General features: G+C 34.1%; 1 protein-coding gene across 1 annotated transcript in view; it reads right to left on the reverse strand.

The window, feature by feature from the left end:
• Nucleotides 1-22,855, reverse strand: part of CSMD1 (CUB and Sushi multiple domains 1) — an 805,423-nt gene that overhangs the window by 275,378 nt on the left and 507,190 nt on the right. Inside the window, exons 9-10 of the mRNA XM_009999261.1 lie at nucleotides 18,906-19,030; nucleotides 17,175-17,296 (exon numbers count right to left, since the gene is read on the reverse strand). Coding sequence (XP_009997563.1) covers nucleotides 17,175-17,296; nucleotides 18,906-19,030 — 247 coding nt within the window. The remainder of the gene's footprint in view (nucleotides 1-17,174; nucleotides 17,297-18,905; nucleotides 19,031-22,855) is intronic.

Raw genomic sequence — 22,855 nt, forward strand, 5'->3', positions numbered from 1 at the left:
ACATGGGGGAGGGGAAGCAGCTTTAAGAAGATTCTCCAGACTCAGTGTTGTTTTGTCATTAAAAAAATATCCAGTTATATTAACCTGATCTTCATCATTAAATAAGAGAGAAAATATTTCCTTTTTTTTTCCTCTTCAAATTCCTTTATGAAACAAGTTATTTCCTTTGTCTCAAAACTCTTAAAAAGCAAAGCATAAATCGCATTCAGAATTTGGCATAGGTACAGCTGAAATTAATAGGATCTAAAATGAAGAACTCTCAACAGCCAGGTTGAAACAGTCTGTTTCCAAGCAGACTTAATAAAGTTTAGGCCAAAAAGAAGGGCTTGTCCTGCAAAATGGACCATGAAGATGATCAGAGGGCTGGAGTACCTCTCCTATGAACACACATTGAGGCAGCTGGGATTGTTCAGCTTGGAGAAGAGAAGGCTCCAGGGACACCTTGTAGTGGCCTTCTAGTTCCTGAAGGTGACCTACAGGAAAGCTGGGGAGGGACTTTGTACAAGGGCATGTAGCAATACGACAAGTGGGAACAGTTTCAAGCTGAAAGGTAGCCGATTTTCATCAGATATTATAGGAAGAAATTCTTCACTGTGCAGGTGGTGAGACACTGGAACAGACTGCCCAGAGAAATTGTGGATATTCCCTCCCTGGAAGAGTTCAAGGTCAGGCTGGATGGGGCACTTTTAGAGTTGCTATTCATAACAAGGTCTGAAAATGCTGTTACTTAAATCTGAAGAGAAAAATCTCCCAGTTAGCATTTGTTAAAAACTATTTATATATAAACTAAATAAGAACAGTCACCAGATAAGATTCAATCTAAGTAAGGGCTGAGAATGTTACTTTTTAAGTGAGCAATACAATGTACCTGAAAATTTTTTACCTCAGAAATTCAAACAGGATAAACATACTTAGTTTACTCTGTTTTACTGTTGTCTTACTTCCTACAGTCTTTAAAGAATAGGTTGATTTTTTGAACTAATTCAAAGTGGGTATGTGGCTTGATAGAGCACAAAAAGTAAGGGTATACACGAAGAAGTAGTTATATACAAAACATGCACATCCATTTATATAAACACAAATCATTCTCTAGATGGAACCCTAGGTAGAAATTTGGAGGGTCATACCTCAGCTCTGCTAGTATTGTGTAGTACTGCAGGCAATTCATTTCAGGTCCTTGAAAATTATTTAACAGTATAATTCCTCAAGAGTTTTCTGACTTTTTAATTATTCTCACTTAAACATTATGCAAAACATTAACAAAATATGACAAACATTCAAACTTCAGAAAAGGTAATTTTTTTAAAAAAATTAATTCTACATGTCCCAAATCAAACATCACTGTACATGGCAAATTGAGAGAATTCTAATGCCTTTGTAATGATGTGCTGGGAAGTAGAATATCCAGGAGATAACAGGAACAAAATACCAAAGCATTTTTTCTTCTCATGACCTTAAACAAAAATTCTTTATGGGAAATCTATACCCTTAAAACCAACCTAAGTAGTTTTAACTCAAATGTTATTTTTGGCTGAACATGCTGGTTAAAGCCTTTCATGCATTCTATAGCTATGAAACTCATTTTAAAGATAGTTTCCTTCAGTGTTAACAGCCTGTCAACACCAGCAGAAAGGTCCATAAGCACCTGTTTTCTCTGAGTAATAGAGTACTTCACATCTTGTCAGTTTCTTGGTTTTATGGCAAAATATCTCCAAGGGCACCAACTATTTTAGTTAGAAGGGTGAAAAATGTTGACATAATACTGTATTGTGCAACCAGGTAATTGAAGTGAATACTGGAAAGCTTCCAGAGGTACAGGGAGATACTTAAATATTTACACAAGTAATGCCTCAGAAAAATACATCAGTGGAACTAATTTGTTAGAAATGTATACAACCTCAGAGTACAGCTACTGCTAGTGCTATTCAGAATAGAAGAAAGTTCTGAGCCATACAGAGCTAAAGTAGAAATTGTGATAGAGCAGGTGTGTTACTATTACTGTTAATGTAATATTTAATTTATCAAACTGAGTTTTTAGAGGAAAAGCAAACAGTAAGTTAGGACATTGTGTATCCTTTTTTTGGGCTAAATTAAGATGCCTAAACTCATATTCTTTTTTTTTTTTTTTTTTTTTTTATCATGTAAGATGCCTTCTCATCCTGCCTGACTGCCTCTCAAGAAGGATAGAAAATTTCCTTTGTCATACCTGTTAGCCTTGAACAGACATCTTCAACACCTGAGTATCTCATACAGTAACAAACACTTGAGGATGGCCAAATTAATTGGAACCCTTCTATCCTGAAGTGTTTGATGTTAACAGAAAGATCCCGCTTTTTATAGAAAATCTTTTAATTAGTGTCAACCCACCACAACCATATAGAAGAATTGTCTTAACACTGTAAATTGAAATATTAAAATTCCTCTTAATAAAATTACTTATAAAAGCATTTAACTATCTTACAAATTAATATTCTATGAGTGATCATGGTGAGAAAATAATATAATTTGACTCAAAAGCACTAAGAATAATGACAATTACAAGAGCACATACATTTTGAGCCTTGGTGAGCAATGCTTGTCTTAGTTTAAATTTCAAAAACTAAAAAGCATAACAAACCTAATTATGCACTTAATCTTTTTGGTAATAAAATTCTACCTACCTTGGCTTTAATTTCTAATCACTCACACCTGAATGTACTTTCTCAAATCCTATAGTTATGTTCAAAATCTCTCCTATCTCAGTGATAATTAATACATTTGTTTTCGTCTTGTGACAATTTGTGTCATGAAATTTATCTGTGCTAAGAGAATGTGGTAAATATGACTGACTTTAAGGATTACAGGCTTGATTCTTATATCATCTACCTTGATTTTACATCTTTGTATCTGTGAGCACTTAATTAGAGTTATTATTGACCGATACTGGTAAAAAATTATTCCAGAATCAGTGAAAATAACCTTTGGCTATTAGTCTGAAAACAATATTGTAATCTGCTCAAACATGCAGGTAATAGTGCCCTACATAAGCTATTATAAACCACCCACCACAGGTCAAGAAATGTACACCTAGAACTGGACAAAATTGGCTTCCAGGGTAACAAAGACAGAAAAAAACCCCAGTATCTCACATACTTAATCACACTGAATATAGTAAATTTGGATGCAATGTGATCTGTAGCTGCACATGAATAAAGAAAGAAAAAAGTGTAGAAGTGTGCTAGCAAACATAAAAATTATCCAAAGTGGGTCTTATGGGAGCAAGAAGAAAGTAATAACATCATAATCATATTCATGCCACTGAAACACTGTAAAGGCTTCTGACTTATGATATTAACCTCTCCAGCATTCAAAAACTACTGATTTTAAGACCCAGAGGAGCAATGGAATGGTGAGCATAACCCCAAGGTACAGAAACTAGGAACTATGTTATAATTTTTAGTATTTTTATAGCTATTATTATTATTACTATTGAGACTTCTGTATGAAAGTACTATAACCGCACTATTATTCTTTCTTTTTCTGTAATAATTAGATGTAGACTAATAACATTTCTTGTTTAAACTGTTACAAATCTTTGCTTCACTTATATATATTGTGTGCTCCCTTTTTACCTGTGAATAGCATTTTCTTTCTTTTTGCTGAGTTACCATTTCACTACTATGAGTCCTAAAAATAACAGCAGATTCAGCTTTAGCAGATTAAATTATACTGCATAGCTCTGATATACATTGCTCAGCCTTCACTTTCATTTCCACGGTACCATGATTAATGGTGAAGAGTACTTGTGCTACCATGGCAGAAGGAGCTTACAACACTTATCAATACTTGCAACATCTTGGTACTGTTTCTGCAGCAAAAAACGTCTCTTGTCTACACATATAAAACAGAGGCACAGAGCTCATTCCTTTATCTGATGTAAGAATCTGTAATCTTGGTCTCCACAACCGGTGTTTCATTCAGCCACAAAACTATTTCTCTTGTGTTTTAAAAAAAGACACAGCTAGGTGTACTTTTAAAAATATTAGTTCAAATTGGATGTAAATATGTTTGTGGTCTTTACAGCTAAATAGTTTAAGTGTACTAGAGACAGTAAAATTGTACAAGCATGCATATCAGAACATGATCTACGGCTTTTTGAGGAAAAAAGGAATTTTAACCATAAACATCATGGCTAGCTATACCATACTTAAAAACATTTGGAAACAGGAAATACCTTTCAGTATCTAATTTTTCAATTTATAAACATAATATCAGAAAATATTAATTTGTCTACTATCAGTATGCACAACTACACACACACATATAAACTTATTCCATATCCATGATCTTTAATCTATCTGTATAATTTATGATTTTGATTTAAAAACATATGAAAAGTTGAAATACTCGGAATAAAACATTTTAGATTAACTTGTTAAGCAAGACTACAGTAAAAAGTGCTATACCTACTTATATTATAAATCTACACCATTTGCTTCAGGAAGCAAATTTTGCATTCTCAGTGAGCTGATAATAAAGTTCCTGATCAAATGTTCTCTAGCCACAACTACCAGCACAGCCAACTTTTCCTAATAGTCTTCTGCTCTTGTTTTTCTGGATGTTGCAACATATTATTCCTGGGCAACCTTTGCCAGTGTCTAAGCAACTTCAGAGAAAAAAGATGTTTCTAACGTCTACTCTAAATCTACCCAATTCCAGTTTGAAGCCATTACCCCTCATACTATCACTGTCTTCCTCCTCTGTGATCTTCTAATATTGGACCTGAATAAACAGGATGATTTCTTGAAACATGAAGTTCTGTGAAAATAAAAGAACCTTCTTCAGGAGTGTGGAGAACTAAGAGCCTTAAGAGGTATGTTAAAACTTAGTTACACCCTCTGAAAGTTAACTCAGAAAAGTTGAAAAACACAGTGCAGGAAGGATCTGGAGAGTCTTGTAGGCATTTAAAGAATAAAAAATTCTACCAAAAATCAGTTGAGGTGCATCAGTTTCCCTCTCTGAACAGTGGAAACAACACTGTCAAATACCACTGCTTGAGTTTGAAACTGTGAAGAGAAGATTTCAACACTGTTAAGTTTAATATGTCTTATTAACTACCCTCTCCCTTCAGCACCCAAGAACAGTCACCATAGAAATTGCTGCCTTTGTGATGCACAGGAACTTCCCAGGGGTGACTGAGAGCTGGTTGGACAGTTATGAGTAGTCTTCAACTTTAAATGTAAAAGATTAATAAGACACTTCTACAGTTCTTTCCATGGGCTTTTTTTAAACAAGCTCTATGTTGAAATAGGGAGTCTTATATTTAAGCTTCTACACTGGGAAGGACTGTAACTACACTGGTAAAACAGGTTTAGAAAACAAAGTGATCTTGAAAAATTGGAAAGGTTGCCTTAAAAAAAACCAAAACAACCAACCAAACAAAACTCCAAACCCAACCACACCAAAAAAATCAAACCAAAAAACCACCACTACCAAAAAGCCCACAAGAAAAGTGTCATTAAATAAGACACTACATTTAGGAAACCGTAATGTACTGCTCAGGTACAGACTGAGTGACAGCTAGTCAGGCAACAGCTCTTTAGAATAGGATCTGGATGTCATAATAGAGCATAAGCAGAACACAAACCATAATTCACCTCTCTGAAAAAGCCAGACATCCTAATATAGCACACACAGGAGTCTGCAGCAGATGGGGAGACATTTTTTCTCTGTAATCAACATTCATCAGACCTCAATTGCACAGCTGTGTCAATTTTTGACCTAAATCTTCAAAAAAGATTTCAACCAACTACAAACTACTTCCTGTAAGAAGTATTAATATTTATAGTTGGTAACATAAAGTTCTCAGAAATATATGTGAAGGAAAAGTATGAATCATGTAAGTATTCAGCTTGGGTTTTTTAAAGAATTCCAACATTGGATACATTGTTTAAGCTGTGTAATTTATCTAGCCATAAAGAGAAAAAAAATAATAAAGAAAACAATAATGAAAGGTTGGTGAATATCAGGTGAGGTGGATCTTTGACGGAGTCAGTGGAGACTTTACTCCGCTCACCATCCCACAGATCTGTGTGGAAGTTCCATTCCACTGTTATTGTAAAGATGGCACAATGTTTTGGATCCAAGTTCCATGCAGCATGATCCCCTTCTCCAAGGGAAATGAAGTTACCAATACACATAGTGTGACTAAAAGTGCAAATTTTATTTCCAGTGGAGCAATGTAGAAAAAAAAAGAACAAACTGCAGGTTTGCAATCAAGATTTTTCTATTAATACTGTAACTTTTCAGAGGCAAATTAATTTTAATTGTAATGAAGCTGTGAGTCGTAAAAAAAAAAAAAAAAAAAAAAAAAGGCCAAATCAGCCTTAAATTATTTTGAACTTGCATGACATCTGAGCAACAAATCATTTGTTCTTCAGATCTGATTGTACTCCTGCTGATAAATGATACTGTAGTACCTCTGAGTTCCAATACACACAGAGGGTCTGTACTTAAAACTCTCTTTTCTTACAAAATTGATCAACAGCCACTCCATCTCCAGGGAAACAATGCAGTGAAAATAACCCACCAACCAAACAAGCATAATTCTGTGAAATTATGTAAGTTACCTGACTATGACTGATTGATTTTGTCCTGTCTTCACTAGGATTTTGTAATAGTGAAAAAATATAGAAGGAAAAAAATAATGTTGATATAATATTCAGATTTCTTCTTAGAATCAAATAATAATTCAGGTTGGAAGGGACCTTGGAAGCTCAATAGTCAAGCCTTGTGGTTAAAAGAAGTCAACAAGAAATTCAGAGAAGGTTAGGCAAGGCTTTGTTCAGTCAGGCTGCAATGGAGCAACTAAACCTGGAAACCACTTCCAGGCACATGAAGGACAGAAAAATCATCAGATGTCATTAGCATGGACTCACCATGGAGTAACTTGAAAAACATCTATGATGAAGTGACTGGTCTGGCAGATGAGGGAAAAAAGGAGCATATTGCCTACCTGGGCATCAGTAAGGCCTTTGACATGTGAAGAACAAGACTAAGTATGATAAGTAGCATGGCTGTAATGTCACCAATGCAATGTTAGACTAAAATGATACATCAGTATAATCTCTTTGGGAAAGACTTTTGTCTTCTTTAATACTTGAACAGCTTGGCTATTAGTTGAAAAGTGATAGCTTCCAAGAACTGTAGAAGTATGATGGAAAGCTGAAATCCGGCATATAGTAAGTTTTGTAGTTTTTGTTTCATAGCCACAGGTGACCAGGAAATTGAGCTTTAGGTAAGGTAAGAGCTTGTACATACAGCAAACACTATCCTTTATGAAAAAACAAACACACAAATTAAAAAACAAACAAACAAATAAAAAAATGGAGCCAGACAAAAGCAACTATGTTTCAAGCTGGATTTAAAACCAAACTAAAAGTTTGTCAAGTTTAACTCTGAAATAATAAAACTGAACAGGTATCTATTCTACCAAGCACTAATAAGTCTTGGTAAATATGTAGCTTTTATATCTTCTAACAATCTGAGGAAATAAAGAATAAACAAAGCATAAACATGTATATCTCATGGTAAGAGCAAAAAGCTTCTTTAATCACCGATCTTCACAAAAAAAGACACTGGTAGAAAACTAAAGAGCGGAAATAAAGGAGATTGTTAATGTCAAGTTATTTTTGCCTTGGTTCCACTACTAGCACTATTTCTGCTTGGTTTCCACTACCATGTGCTTTAACCAAGAGTCAACCTGTGTCTTAAGGAAGGGCTTAATACTTGCCAATAGGTCACTCAAGTTCTTATTGTGCAGCACTCTGTTGTCTGTTGTTAAGAAACATAAGCTGCCAGCAAGACCAAGTGAAATGTAAAAACATGCTTGATGCTAACTTGAAATTCAACATTTGCTTTTGTATCACAGGAAATTACATTTTTACATCCAGTTATTTTTTCAAGAAACATTTCAAAATGCAGATGTGACATAATAAAGCAGATTTATTCTGTTTATATGCCTGTCCATTAAACACTTCTTAAAAGAAAAATGCAAGGTTCTTTATGAATCCCAAATTTAGATAATAATAAAAAAACACCCAAACATTTGAGACTACTCTAATGTTATTAATTCTGAATGTGGATTCCTAATATTATTTCCAAACTATTTTATTCTCTCCTTATCACGATCAGTGTCCAGTAGATAGACATTTTTATTGGCTAAAAAAAAAATATGCTTGAATTATATCTGTGGGTATACTGAGCCTCCATTAAAAAAAAAAAAAAAAAAAAAAAAAAAAAAAAAAAAGTTATAGCTAAATTTAGGTAGCTAGATTTATTATAATTATTTCAATAAAAGCTTTACTACCATAATTCTTTAGGGATTTTGAATATAACTTTGTATGAAAAATGTACTTGAATCTGGGGACCACCTGGCAGTTGTAAAAAAGACTAAGTTTTTCGTTTTGATAGAAATATTCAGATTTTTTTAAAGTAAACCCTTTTTTTTCACTAAGTAAGATACATCACAGCAATATGTATCACAGAGGAAAACAGCGTAAAATGATGGCATAAAACATTCCTTATTTTTCTGATATATTCTGCATGTTCTAGAAGAACGCAGCGCAAGTATATGCAATTTTGTTTCTATTACTACAAACTGTCCACTGTTATAAAACACTACTCAGAAGGGCTACTACCCAAATATTTGTTGTAGAATGTTCTCTTTGTCTCAGTGTTTCTGTACAGAACAGCACTTCTCCCTTTTTATTAAAAATATTTTTCATTCAGTGATTGCAAAGATAATCTAAAAATGTAAATCAAGTGCAAATATAAATACATGGAAAGACTCAGAAAATGGCTAGTGGCGATTAATCCTGCCCATTATATCTCATCAGGGACCCCTTGTGATATTAGCACTTTTCCACAGCACCAAAAATGCTTAATTTCATTAGAGAAATCATTGCTCTGAATGTACATGGTATTACATTATCTTTTTTCAGTCTCCCTGTTCCACTGTATCTGCTTCAGACCATACCAATCTACAACTGACCATCAAAGGCAAATTCAGTGAATTACAAAGCATATATAGATTGATCAGTTTTCCACCTCAGCTGATGGTACGAGAATTCAGCTTGCAACCAAGAAGCAGGAAGTTAGTTCTCCCTTGGGCCTCTAGAAGTTAGATTAAGCTGTGAAACTAACTACAGGTTCTCTGAATTCTAATGCATGTAGAGCAATGGGGGGGGGGGGGGGGGAATATTAATATTTTTTTACAGTTTTTAGCTGCTAACACCCACAGAGCTCTACAAAGAAGAAAGCAGTAGTAGTAATAGTGAAGAACATGACTACTACTACTAATCATAATGTATCAGTGCCTTAACTGTTAAAAGCTATTACTGCATATTTACTACTGCAAATTTCACCTAAGTGTCTTATTCAAGAAGAATATGTACAAAGGGTGCACTTAAAGGTGCACTGAATTGTGTTTAGAATTGACAAGCAGCTATAAGTAATAAAGCAATATGTTGGAATAACACTGTAAGGGTCAAAAATACTATGGAAGTTTTTGATCCCCATATGATAAAACTTCCCAACAGTTGAAGACAATAACTGAATATTTAAATCGTATCCCAAAATATTACCTCTATCTGTTAAATCTATCATACAACTTTGATAAGAACCTGACCTTATTATTATTTCATTTTTTTGGAAGATAAAATAATTTAAATATTACTATAAGGGCTTTGTAGAAAAAAAAATAATATATTAAGAATGTTAAAATATTCTTGCTTTTTAAATGCTTATTCTTTAACTGTTTGAATAAGGCAAAGACAAACTACAATAAATTCTAGTGGCAAATCCAGCTACTGGGGTGGATCTAGTCAAGACTCCATGTTCACATGCCAGGTGAGCAGGCTAAGCTGAGTTAAGGACAGAAGGATCATGGTCTTGGTTTTGACTGTGGTGGTGCTTCCTAACTATTTTGATAAATAAATACCCAGATACAGACATATATACAATTCTCCAGGTACTGCATCATTGCTCTTTTTCTCTAACACTCTTCATATCTAACCACATCTTTCTTGGATGTAGTAACTGACAAATCAGCATGCTAATCTTTGAAAATATACAGCAGGTGTATTAATACCTACCTTGATTCTTGCTGAGATCACACTTTAGAACTGAATTTTTTTGTCTCTATTTACTTCAAAGTAGCTTTTTAATAATTTGATTTAATAATTAATCTTTTCTAAATGGCTCCATTTATATTTTCAAAATTTTAAAACATTTTTAGTTTATTAGATACTAGTAACCCTTCATATCGCCAACAAATATCTACAAATCTTTACATATATGAGAACTTCACTGTCCATCAGTCACAGTCAGCCTTGATCGTTACAGGGTTTTTTTTACTTAATGAAAACCAGGAGGAAAATTTTGTTTTAAATGGGCTACAGCACCCTTTAGGGTATTTACTTTGAAGACAGAATGATCCTAAAGGAAAGAATCCTAAAGAAAGAATCTAAAGGAATTGCACTTAAATGCTTTAAACAATGGAAGAATTAATACAGGCCACAGAGTACACTCTTGGAGCTTGCTTTTTCCATGCTAAATCTCAGATAACAAATTATCCCCAGTGCCATTTTTGCCACAAGACACTTTGGAAACCTTTTTATGTGATAACTTACTGCAAACACTATTATCTTTCCCATACTAAGTAAAAATTCCATAAAGTAGAATGACTTCTGGTTCTTCCCCTTTAACCTCATCTTCCTGAAGTCTGAGATTTGCACATTTTAACATACATTTGATGGCTTGGTACTGCATTTACTTTTCTCCCCGATGGCTCTTTACTTATAATATGAAGCTCCTGTTTGGTACTACAGTAAAGTGAGTTAAGAAAATGAATTGCTGACACTAATTTATTATTTAAATACCTGAAGGCTTCTATTTACCATGATGCCAAACACCAACTGTATAGTATTGCTAATGAACATTGAAAGGAATTGTAATAATTATAAAGAAATAAAAAAAAATAAAAAAAATTCCCCATATATATGTGTGTATATATATGCATATATATTACACTATGCAGTCTGCGAATTTCTTAGACTTTCTAATTATTTGCCTCTAGTCATCAGCTGGCATTTTCCCAATGGAAAAGGCTCCCAAGAAAAGATTCAAAAGAGAAGATAAACAGTGAGCATCATGCATGAAGAAACTTTGACCACATATATCAAGGCAAACAAACATGCTCTGTGAAGTAACCCAGAACTAGAAGTGCCTGAATTATTGTGTAGCACTTGTCTCCTTGTGCAGTAAATGTGGATGTATGTCACCCTCATTAGCAACCACAACAGGCTGTGCAGGGTCTTTACAAATGTAATTTATGTAGAACTCTTGATAAACTGTGAGAAAAATAAAGGGAGGGCAGGAGAAAATAAAAAAGGGGTAAATAAACAAAGACAACATCCAAGGATATTGTCAGGTATGATATACAATCAAAAGTTGCAGACACTTCCAACCTCCAGGGAAAAATATCTACACACAAACTTAATGTCCTAGATTTATACATTTGCCAATGTAATACTGAATAAGCCCAGCAGTCATTAGCAAGGGAGTTGGGAACTTACTTGGAGAACAAACACAGTAAGAAAAGCATGTGGAGAATTATTATTTTTAACTATTTTATTTTATTTTTTAGCTGGTGGCAGAATGTTCTCATCTAATATACATTCTAATTTTTTCCTATCAGGAAACATCCTGAATTAAATGAGAGGATAATAGTAAGCTTATGTTGCTACATTTCTATGCTAGGAGACTGTGCAGATAAAACATAAAAATGTTTATTTTACATGTCTGAGTGCATGTGAAATAATAAATATATTGATTCTTTTTCTATACTGTGTTAATACAAAGTACTTATGTTACTTAGTTTTATGTTTATTTAATGTATATTCACCTATGGATTGATAAGTCTGATTGATTCTCCATTTAGTAAAGCTGTCTAAAGTCCTTTCACTATGAAGAAATTTAATGTATATAATTTTTGTAGAACAATATATCACCTCACTAACCAGTACATTCTTATGCCAAATTGTATTGCAATTACATTAAGAAACTATGAACAAAAACTTACTGTTTGCTTCTAGTTAAAAAAAAAAAAAAGTTAATTTACTATTTTTTACACTTTATATAAACCATGAAAAGTGTAGGATTCTATACTTGAATTTTTTATCTGAATCTTTTCCTTTCTGAAAATATCTAAAATGAAAAAGAATAGGTTCCATATTGATGGGAGATCAAAACAGCAAAAAATAAGAAAGTGAGGCAGAGCAAGATGAAAGGACAACCAACATAGTAGAGGAAGGAAATTACAGAGGAATTCTAAGTGCACTCACAGCAGGTAAGTTCCTCCAAGAAAAAAAGCTGTAGGCAACAACCCAACTTTCAGCAACAAGAGAAATACATATATGACAGTGGATGGATAATGATTGATAAATGCCATCATAAAAGTAGGTGATTGTTCTAGCTATAAAATAAACAAATAAAGAGAGGAATAGCGCTTTTTTTTTTTTTTTTTTTTCCCCCCCACAAGAGGTAGCCTAAAAAAAAGAAAAAAATTAGAGCCATCCAGGCTGGAAAAGTGCATCTCTATGAGAAAAGCAAACAAGATCACTTTCACTTAAGTAAGTTTTTTACAAAATAGTGCCAATACTGGCTTTCTATAATTCTTATCCATGCAGATACAATACAAACATATTATAGTGAAAATATTACATATTGCGTCTTTTGAAAGGGAAAACTATTTTTTTTTAATTTGTCCTTGACCTGGTATTAGAACATGAGGAAATGGAAACATTAGAACTTTCAAAATGTAATACTTTTGTATTTAAAAATTTGTCTTAATAACTTTGAAGGTTTTGAGATTTGGAATTTTTTAATGGTTACTGTTAAGCCACATATACATAGCTTAATCTTGTCAGTTGTTAAGTCTCCTTCGTTCAAAGGATGGAAGGAAGAGGGTCAGAGGGAAAGCAAGCAACAAGGAAAATAACTGTCAGCCTGTATTTGTGGCAATTGCCTTAGGAGGGAAAAACTTGAGAGTTGAATGTGTTTCTGCGTTTAATGTTAGAAATCATCAGAGATAAATTACTACAGCAATGCCAACAGAAATAATGCCAGAGGTATTAAGTGTGGTCCTGCTATTAGCTATGCTTACAAACCAGCAGATACAGTAGTTTTCTGTGCTGCAGGAAATTTGTGCTTTGATCCTTTCATCATGAGATGAGTACTGATTCTAAAGTGTCCTTCTTCCATCACTACCTCCAACAGTCTTAAAAGATACCAAGAATAAAAACTTATTGTAATAGACACACAAATGAGACATATAAATCAATATAAAAAGTGGTTTTGATTTGGGCATATCAGTTTCACCAAAAGACTCACACTTGGAAAATGATGAGTTAATGAAGGATTTTTTTATTTTTTTTTTTTCACACTTCCTTACAGTAAAGTCTGTTAAACCCCTACTGCAAAGTTACACTTTTTCATTCAACATCTGGTCAGTATGAGACCCTTCCCATTCAATCTGGGATGCATGCAATTCCCCTAAAATAGCATGCTTTATTCTACAAAGCTGAAATGTAGAATGTCTAAATCCCTTTTCATTCTGATCCAGTCAGAGTGAACAAAGCCCAAACAGTGATTTAGCTGATCAGCCTCTAGTAGACTCCTTTAGGATAAGATGAAGCATTGTTCTGACTCTACTGACTATTTAACATAACTCCATCAAGTATAATTAGAATTTAGACATGTAGCACCTGTAGTGCCAGAACTGCATCTTCTGTTCCAGCCCTATATGTACATTCTTAAGAAAGCAAAACAAAACCAAACCAAACCTGTAATTGGAGCACACTCTTTATTTACCAGGTCATTCAACTTTGGATTACCGCAGTGCATGGCACATCTACCAAACAACAATCTGCAATCAGTCAGGAAAATCTTGTACAAGACTTGCCATGATTGTCAAAACAACACAAAATCTTCTCCTCCTACAGACATTGGAGTTGAAAACTGGAGCCTTTGCATCTAGCAATGTACCTTAAAATAGTGAATGCATCAGGAAACCCAAGGCAGTAAGTTTTATGAAAGAAATGCACAGCCTGGATAATGAATTGAAAAAGCAAGTGATAGAGGCATGCTTAGAACATAAAGATTATAGTAACAGCAAGACAGAGATACAGACAAGAGATTAGTCAAAAGAGCAGTCCACAGTAGCTGATTCTAGAACATTGAGAAACTTCGAAACAGAACAACTAAAACAACGAAGAGTTACCAAGAGTTACAGCATGTACTTGAGAGAGAGTCAGAATAGCACCATAAAGTTGTATTTGCAAGAACTAGAAGTTTAATAAATGACTGAGTAGGATGCTGATCAGCAGCTGCAATGGTGGGACCCAAAGGAAACAAAGGAAAGAAAATTAACTCTTGCAAATGAAGAACTCTTGCAAATGAACTCTTAAATGAAGCAGAGCATTAACAGAAATACCTGCGAACAGAAGAACCAAGCTTAACAAAAATTTTTCTGTTGCTCAGAAAAAGGCATAAATGTTAGAAAAACATCTAACTACCAACATTCTTGATATGGTTGGTTAAAAATTGGAAATACACTGCTGACCCTACAGAAAGTTGAAATTTGTTTTCATATTGAATATGGATTAGAAATCTCCCCCACCAGCACCAAAATGAAAAAAATTGAAAAATGTGTCAATTAAAAAAAATATTATTTAAAATATTCCAGCACATTATGTTCTATTTTTTTGTGCAAGGGGATCTCTTCAACTAAACTATCTTCTTTATACTGCACTGAATGTTATACCAAGTGGAAACACTGTCGTATCTTGTAAAGTCCTATGTGTAAGCTAACCTGATGAAAGGACACAAATTCACTGCTAGAGTAAGTAAAAACTAGTTTAAAACATGCAGCAATAACATGTCATGCACCGTCTACCTTTTGGAAAAGAAAATCTAACTCAGACCGTAAGGATTTTGATAAATATTTTCAAATTTGAAGTGCAAAAGAGTCAGCTCCTCAATCTAATCTTAAAATCAGAACTTCAATATACAGTTCAGTTTTCAACAGTTCTGTCACTCATAACTCCAGTAAAAGTCAGGGATTAAAATCTGCAGAATTTTCAGCAAAATGTAAAATCAATTATTTTAGACACGTAGAAATTGTTTTTGTAATTGATTTTTTAAAGTTGACAGGTTTTAAAATGCTAGCAAGATATTTTTCTTTAGAAAGGAGTAGGAGAAAAATGCAGTTTCAGTCAGATAGTCCATCTTTTATTATCCTTCAGGATATGCATTAACTCTAGAGTCAGTTATTTAGGGACAGAAGTCCCCAAACTAGATTTGTATTGATACACACTGACACAGATAAAGCAATTTATGTGAAAGCAACATTAGTATAGTGAAAGCCTTAATTAAACATGTTGGATTTTAACACTTCACATTCACAACATCATTATCCTAAAGCAAATACACCTTTCCAAAATACATGAAGCTTAGAAAATAATCTTGCACCACTAGATAAATACAAGATTAATAAAAAAAACAATTTATTCTCTATTGCTTATACTATTTGCAACTGAAAGACTTAAAGCTCCACCTCTTTTTCTTACATCATGATTATCAGTATGTCTGTTAGCATCTTTCTTTACCTTCCTCAAAGCTGAATCTAATAGTGTGGATTTCTTTCTTCTGAAAGCTTCAAGTCTCTTCATAGCTCTCATTTTCAGGATAACAAAAGAGCTAATCTGTCTGGGTGTGCAATTCCTTCACAGTGTTCCTGTGATGGATAGACTATCAAACTGCCCACAGAATACTACTTACGACTGTCTTTGGAGTCCAGTGAACAGAGTAGTAAATTAATCCACACCAATCTCATTAAGCTCTGCCCTACTAAAAACCTAAATTCCATATGCCATATTGTATAGAATGAACAGAACTTGTGTGTTACTGTAGCAGACTGTGGTCTAGCGTTTTTCACAACAAAGTCTGAGCCTCTAAGGAAAACGTACACTGTACAGTTTAATCATACACTACAGAGTCAATACCTGTTTTGTATAATTATGGTTCAGCTTTCTGGCAATGAGCAAGCAAATTGCTATCTTTGTTTTGCTGTAAATATGAAAAACAATATTTAATTAAAATTAGTGGAAAGTCAAGGGAAGAAAAATAGAAGTCACCACATATTACTGAACATATATTTGCACAGATGCATTTGTCAGGCATTTTTCAAATTTCAAATGCTTACCCATATTTTAAAATGCTTTAATCTAAATAACTTAAAAAAACCATTTAATATTTTCTATACAATTTAATTACTTTAATTAGAAAGGTCACTCAGTGACAAATAGGAACTTCTAATTGCTATACTAGATAAAATACGACATTTTTTTAACATCTGTATTCCAGTCATTTTTGTGTTTAAATGTATATACAGACTTCATAGAATCACAGAGTGGTTTGGATTGGAAGGGACCTTAAATATTGTGTAGTTTCAAATCCCCTGCATGGGGAGGGACACCTCCCACTAGACCTGATCCCACTGGACCAGATACAACCTGGCCTTGAACACTTTCAGGGAGGGGACATTCACAACTCCTGTGGGCAGTCTGCTCCAGTGTCTCACCACCCTCACACTAAAGAATTTCTTCCTAATGTCCAATATAAATCTACTCTCTTTCAGCTTAAAACTGTTCCCCATCATCCTATTCCTACATGCCCTTGAAAAAGTCCCTCCCCAGCCTTCCTGTAGGCACCTTCAGGTGACTGCTATAAGATCTCCCTTGAGCCTTCTCTTCTCCATGCTGAACAGCCCCAACTTTTTCAGCCTGTCTTCATAGGAAAGGTGCTCTAGCCCTCTGATTATCTTCATGATCCTCCTCTGGACTTGCTCCAAGAGCTCCATGTCCTTGTGTTGGTGGCGCCAGAACTGGGCACAGTACTCCAGATGGGATCTCACAGGAGAGATGCAGAGGGGAATAACTACCTCCTCGAACTTCTGGTCATGCTTCTTTTGATGCCGCCCAGGATACCCATGCCTTATTGTTAAGCCCATGTCTTAATTTGAAGACAAATTCAAAATTCTGGAGTTTGGACTGAGATCAAGAGAAAAAGCATACCTTTTCTGGATCTGTTGTTGTAATGACCCACACGCAGTGTGCATTGTCTTCATATTGAACTGGATAGTTGGGTGATGTAATAACACCACTTGGTCCACGTAAATTAGAACCACATGTTCTAGCTAAAATGAAGAACAAAAAATCAGATTGCTTTTCATTGGTTTGTCTATTTTAAAATAAATATTTAAAAAATGCCATAGCATTAATAACAACTTCCTATGAAAGTTGTTTCAGCATATTATGCTGATATATTCTATAAAAATCTGCCTTTGAAGATGTTTGAACCAGTCAAAAAAAATCTGAAAAAGTGACCTTAAGAGGAAGGAAACTGATACTTTTCAATTAATCAGCCCAACTTTTACATTACTTGTTTCTTACTTTATGGAAATTAATTTGTCAAAATTATCGTATCATATCATGTTTACAGACAGATTTACCATCACTACGTGAATGGACCACGGTGTTTAACTCTATGCAACATATATCCTTAACCTAAATTTGAAATTCTGTGGTTTCTAAGCTCTTTACAACAGAGGAAATAAAATTAGTAAGAAAAGAAACATCAAATGGTTCTAGGTAGTAGCCTGACTTTTGTAAAGCACAGAAACAGTTGTGAAACCATCAGAATTCCTCTGTCACATTCAGTAAATCTGGATAGTTAACACTTTTTAGAAAAAATACTTTACAAATTCAGTTATTTTTCAAAGAGCACAAAGGAAAAATTTTCTAAAATATTCAAATGTCTCAAAATATTTCAGTATCTAAGTATTTAAAAAATATCTAGACATATTTCAAGTGAAATCAAGTTATAGAACTCAAAACGTAAAACTCCACTGCCAGGTTTATGATACTACAGCACCTTAGCAACATCCTAAAACATCCTCTAGATCATGCCATTCCTGAGTATTTAGATACTGTATATCTGCAAATACATGAACCTCTGAATCTATACATTAACTATTGATATAGATTTTTCAGTTACTTAAATTTCAGTATATGCAAGAGGAATGACTACATTCCTTAAAAACTACATTCCTTAAAAAATATTTACACTAGCACACTTCAGTTCCTGAGGACATTAACAGGCTTAAACTGCCCCGACCAGCCCTACCTGGGACTTCCCACCACTCCTTGCTTGGGGGCCCAGAGGATTAGTTGCAGGGTGGGGTCTAACTATCACTTGTTGCCTGAGCAATGGAGCAGCTGCGTGCTGTTTCATAACAGACGTGCCGTGCCTGTGCCTGCTCAGAGAGCGTTTTGATCCTAACCCCCATCCAGGCTCTGATGCCTCAGCCCAGCCAAGGCCTGTCACATCCCCTGGGAGGTGCCCAGTGTCCAAGGCTGGGGCTGCTGCTGGGCTACTCCCAGGATCCTTGCCTGAGGTGATGCGGTGGGCCCTGGCTCTGAGGCCATATGTTTAACCTGACAAAAAGATTAAGTGAAATGTAAACAATTAAAAGGAAATTAGTTCCCTAAGTGGATACTGATTCTGCAACTATGCTCATGTGCTTCAAGCTAAAGAAAGTTATTTGGATATATAAAATCATACACACACACATTTATATACAGGTGATAGATAGATAGATAGATAGATAGATAGATAGATAGATAGATAGATAGATAGATAGAGGTATGATGTTTGGTTTTGAACATAATTTCTTTGCATTTCTAAACACAAGCTGTAAATTAACCTTCTAAACTTCAGGATATATTCCAAAGAATAACACCTACCTCTGCAAATTGGCCTGTGGTCACTCCAGGCAGCCAGTGTGTCTGTCACTCTCTGACAAGTGATGCTCTTAGAACCCTGCAGCACATAACTATCTTCACAGGAAAACTGTAGACTTGCACCCACCCTAGAAGAAAATGGGAGGAAGAAATTATTTATTTTTTAAAAATTTTATATATCATGCCTCCCCCAATTAAATGTCACCAAACATCAATATTTCTAGGTCCAAACAAAGAAACCTACTCCATCATTACTATATTAATAAAATCAAATTAAACTATAAGGAACAATTCTAATGCTTAGTTTGTTCACTTTTTAAAGAAATAAGGCCAGGAATATAAATAAATTGTGATACTAATTTTCATGCTTTAAGCTATGACCTTAATCTATAGAATGAAGAAAAGAGGAGAGAAAATATTGGCCCTTTCTTTAAGTAGTTAATGGGAAATGCATTAAATCCTTGAAGAGCAACATAATTTTCTAAAACTGTATTTATTTTATGTTTGTCATTAATTTAGCCTATACACTTAGGATGCTTCAACTTGTTTAAATATTATTCTATGCAGTATATATATTTTTTTCCAAAGCTCTGGAAATATCTTGTGTCTAAGGACTAATAATGTGAACTTCATGTATTTCACATGGTGGATATCATCTTTTGAAATATTTGATCACAAACTAAGTGACACAAAGTAAACATGTTGACTGTAACAAGTCAAAAAATCTAGCAAAAACATCAAATTAAAGAGCAAAGTACTCAAAAAACCCCAAGTGTTAGAATTTGAGTGGGGGGAGAAACCTGAATCCAAGCTATAGGCATTGACAAGTGGAATCTCTTCCAAGTCATTTCAGGAATTCTGATTAAACTTTAGGTAGGCCACAGAAGAGTAGTCAAAGGTTGTACCATAATGATGGAGATAGTTCCGGACACGGTTTATGTGTGGCTCCACTATACACTAAGCCTGCTTAATTTCAGTTAATACCCATCCTTTTCAAAGCACCTATTCTGAAAAATCTGATTTATGCCATGAGACTGACAACTGATACTTTGAAAAAAAACCCAAAAAACAATGCAATTATAATTTTGTCAAGGCTTATAAAAAAGGAAAAAGGCAGTGAAAAGTTCTAAATACTGCCAAATGGAGGTACAGATTGTCACACTATAATATATGTGAAGGAAAGTAAAAATTTGTGCAACTAGAATATATACATTGCAGATAACTGAATCAAATCATATAGCTTTAGATGTTGAAAAGTGGAAACTGAGAAATCTTGGGTGAGCTGAATCACAAGAGTATCTTCTGTGTCCAGACAATTGGATTTATCTAAACAAGCATCTTAAGGCAGGGGATGCACCTGGGTCACACTGTGTAAAATTAAAGTTCTTATCTCATAAGCAACATCCAAATTTCTGAATCTTTCCATTGGCTCTTCTTGACATTTTTCTACTTTAAAACGGGGCATCCTTTTCAATTCGTATTTAACTGATTTGATCTATAATTTCAAAGGCAATTGTTACTTTGCCTAATTTCCGATTGTTAACTGTGTTTTGTTGTTGTTGTTGTTTTTGTTTTTTATTCACCTCTTTACCTCCCTAGTTATTGAGCAAATCTGTGGGCACTGGAAGCGTTCTGGTTTGTTTTGTGAATCCTCTATGTAAACTTTTAAAAAAGAGAGAAGAAATCAGTTTCTTTTTTCTTTTTTTTTTTTTTTTTTAATAATGTAAATTTGGACTATATCAAAGAAAAATTTGTGCTTTTATATAGAAGGCTAGGATTTGACTGAAAGTAGCCATTTTTAGAAAAAGAATATTCTGTAAGAATACTAGGCTAAGAAAGTTTTATTTTAAAAAAGCTGTTTGGAAAATTTAAAAGCTATTTTTGTTACAAATTTCAGTGGAATTGTGAAAAATTATTGCATTTTCACAGTACCAGACATACCATGTAGGATTTAAGGAGAGCTGAAATGTAATTGTTTAGATCCATTTTAGATTTCATTTAAGCAATCTACTGTTTTGAGATGCCACATTAAAATAATTGCTTTTGACCCTAAAATTGTATTGATTATATTCTTATTCTCTAAGTTGCCATTTCTCCCTGAAAATCACATCCCTTACTTCCTGAACTGAACACAGTAAAAGCATGGCAGAAGGACAGAATGAGAAGGTTGATTTCAATACCGTTTTGTTTGCTTTTGTTTGCAGAATTAATGCCATTATTATGCTGGAAATTATAAAACCCTTTTCAAATAAGTTGTCATCACTGAATCAGCTGGGTCTCAGGCTGCTTGAAAATAAACCCTCTGTCTTTCCTTCAGTCCCACTCACAACATGTCTTTCAGTAGACTGGAAAAGATTTTGAATAATGTACATTTTCATATGTTTTAGTTCTGATTAACATGCACAGTTGTCATTCTCCTGACAAAAACAATAGCTCTTTCTGTCATCTATACTTGCCATTTAGAAAATAAAAAAAATCCATTCTTTAACTCTTCACAGTATTTTCACTACACTGGAGAAATGCAAGTAACAGCAAATATTATTTTCCCTTCTTTTATGAAAGAGCTTGATTTGTCATTTCAAAGAAAGAAAAACTTGTGGTTTGTTCAGGCTAGCTAAAGATAGCTAAACTTAAAGATAGCTAGAATGTGTTTTAAATACATATAAAAAGAAGTTCATGGTATACGAAAAACAGTTTCTGTTGCATAATCAGTTTTCAGAAACAAATAAGGTACAGGATGAAATTTTTGTTTGTTTCTTTATCTCAAATAATACTCAGAATTGGAGGCCCAAAACACAGACATATACATAGTGAGTGATTAAATATATTAAAATGTTTCATTTATAGTATCTTACATGATGTTGTTTGTGCTGTTTTCAAAAATCTTATGCATTTCTTTATGACCATGAACAGCAAGATGCATTAGTGCAATGAAAATATTATCAGGGCTGAATGGGGTAATAGCTTCCTAAGATTTCTTAAAATATACTTTAAGATTTAAGATTCTTTTGAGTTTTCTCTCTTCTCCTCCTCCAGCTTACAAGTGCTCTTCAACCTGCCAAAGTGCATGTGGTGTTGTTTCTTAACGATTGTTCATCCACTGACTTGGCTCATATATAGATAAGGGTCTGCTGCCCAGTTACTAATGAAATGACGACTTTGCCTAAAACTGATTCTCTTAACATTGAAGTTTATGAGTTATCAAACTCCTCTAAGGGTAAATAGAGAAAAAATCCAAAAAGAGTAGGTGAGTCACATATAAAATAAATTTTAAAAATATTTTTTCCGTCAGTTATGCCCTAGCTTGGAAAAGCCTCAGTTCAAAAGCCAGGTTTGATTAACTTACTTTTTGATGTTGGAGAGAACTTTGCACAATTTATTTTTAATTCCTATAAAGTTTTCCTTTCCATTTACTGTTAGGTCTACTTGTCCATTCCCTGCTGAGCAATTTATACATCTCTGCAAGAGCTGGAGACTCCCCTCTCCTTCCTTTGATGCTCTGCTCTGCCACACTTCAAGTCACTGCATTTTTTTACCCAAGAGAGAAAGTGAAAGCTTCCTTCTTTAGGTCCGTTTGACCTCCCTTTTTTTTTTTTTTTTTTTTTTTTTTAAGGAATATAATAAAAGATGAAAAGAAGGAGAAAAAAGAGATGGCATTCATTACAATCAGACACTGAATTTGACACATTTCTCAAGCTTATTGAGAATTTTTATATAGTGGGAAAACAGACAATTCTCTCTTCTTCTGTGCTGTCCAGAGAGTTCTATCTTTCCTACACAGACAAGATTATTAAGTTCTAAAATTCCTATTTCAAATGCATTGATTTAAAAAATAAGCAAGCAGAAACAATTCAAGATACGCTATGGACTGGAGCTGTTTTGAAAAAGACTCAACACATTCAAAACTACGGAAGCAATCCATATCTGTAGTTGCATGCTCTGCAGACATGTAA

Source organism: Chaetura pelagica, unplaced genomic scaffold, assembly GCF_000747805.2.
Source record: "Chaetura pelagica isolate M959 unplaced genomic scaffold, ChaPel_1.0 scaffold90, whole genome shotgun sequence".
NCBI classification, from domain to species: domain Eukaryota; kingdom Metazoa; phylum Chordata; class Aves; order Apodiformes; family Apodidae; genus Chaetura; species Chaetura pelagica.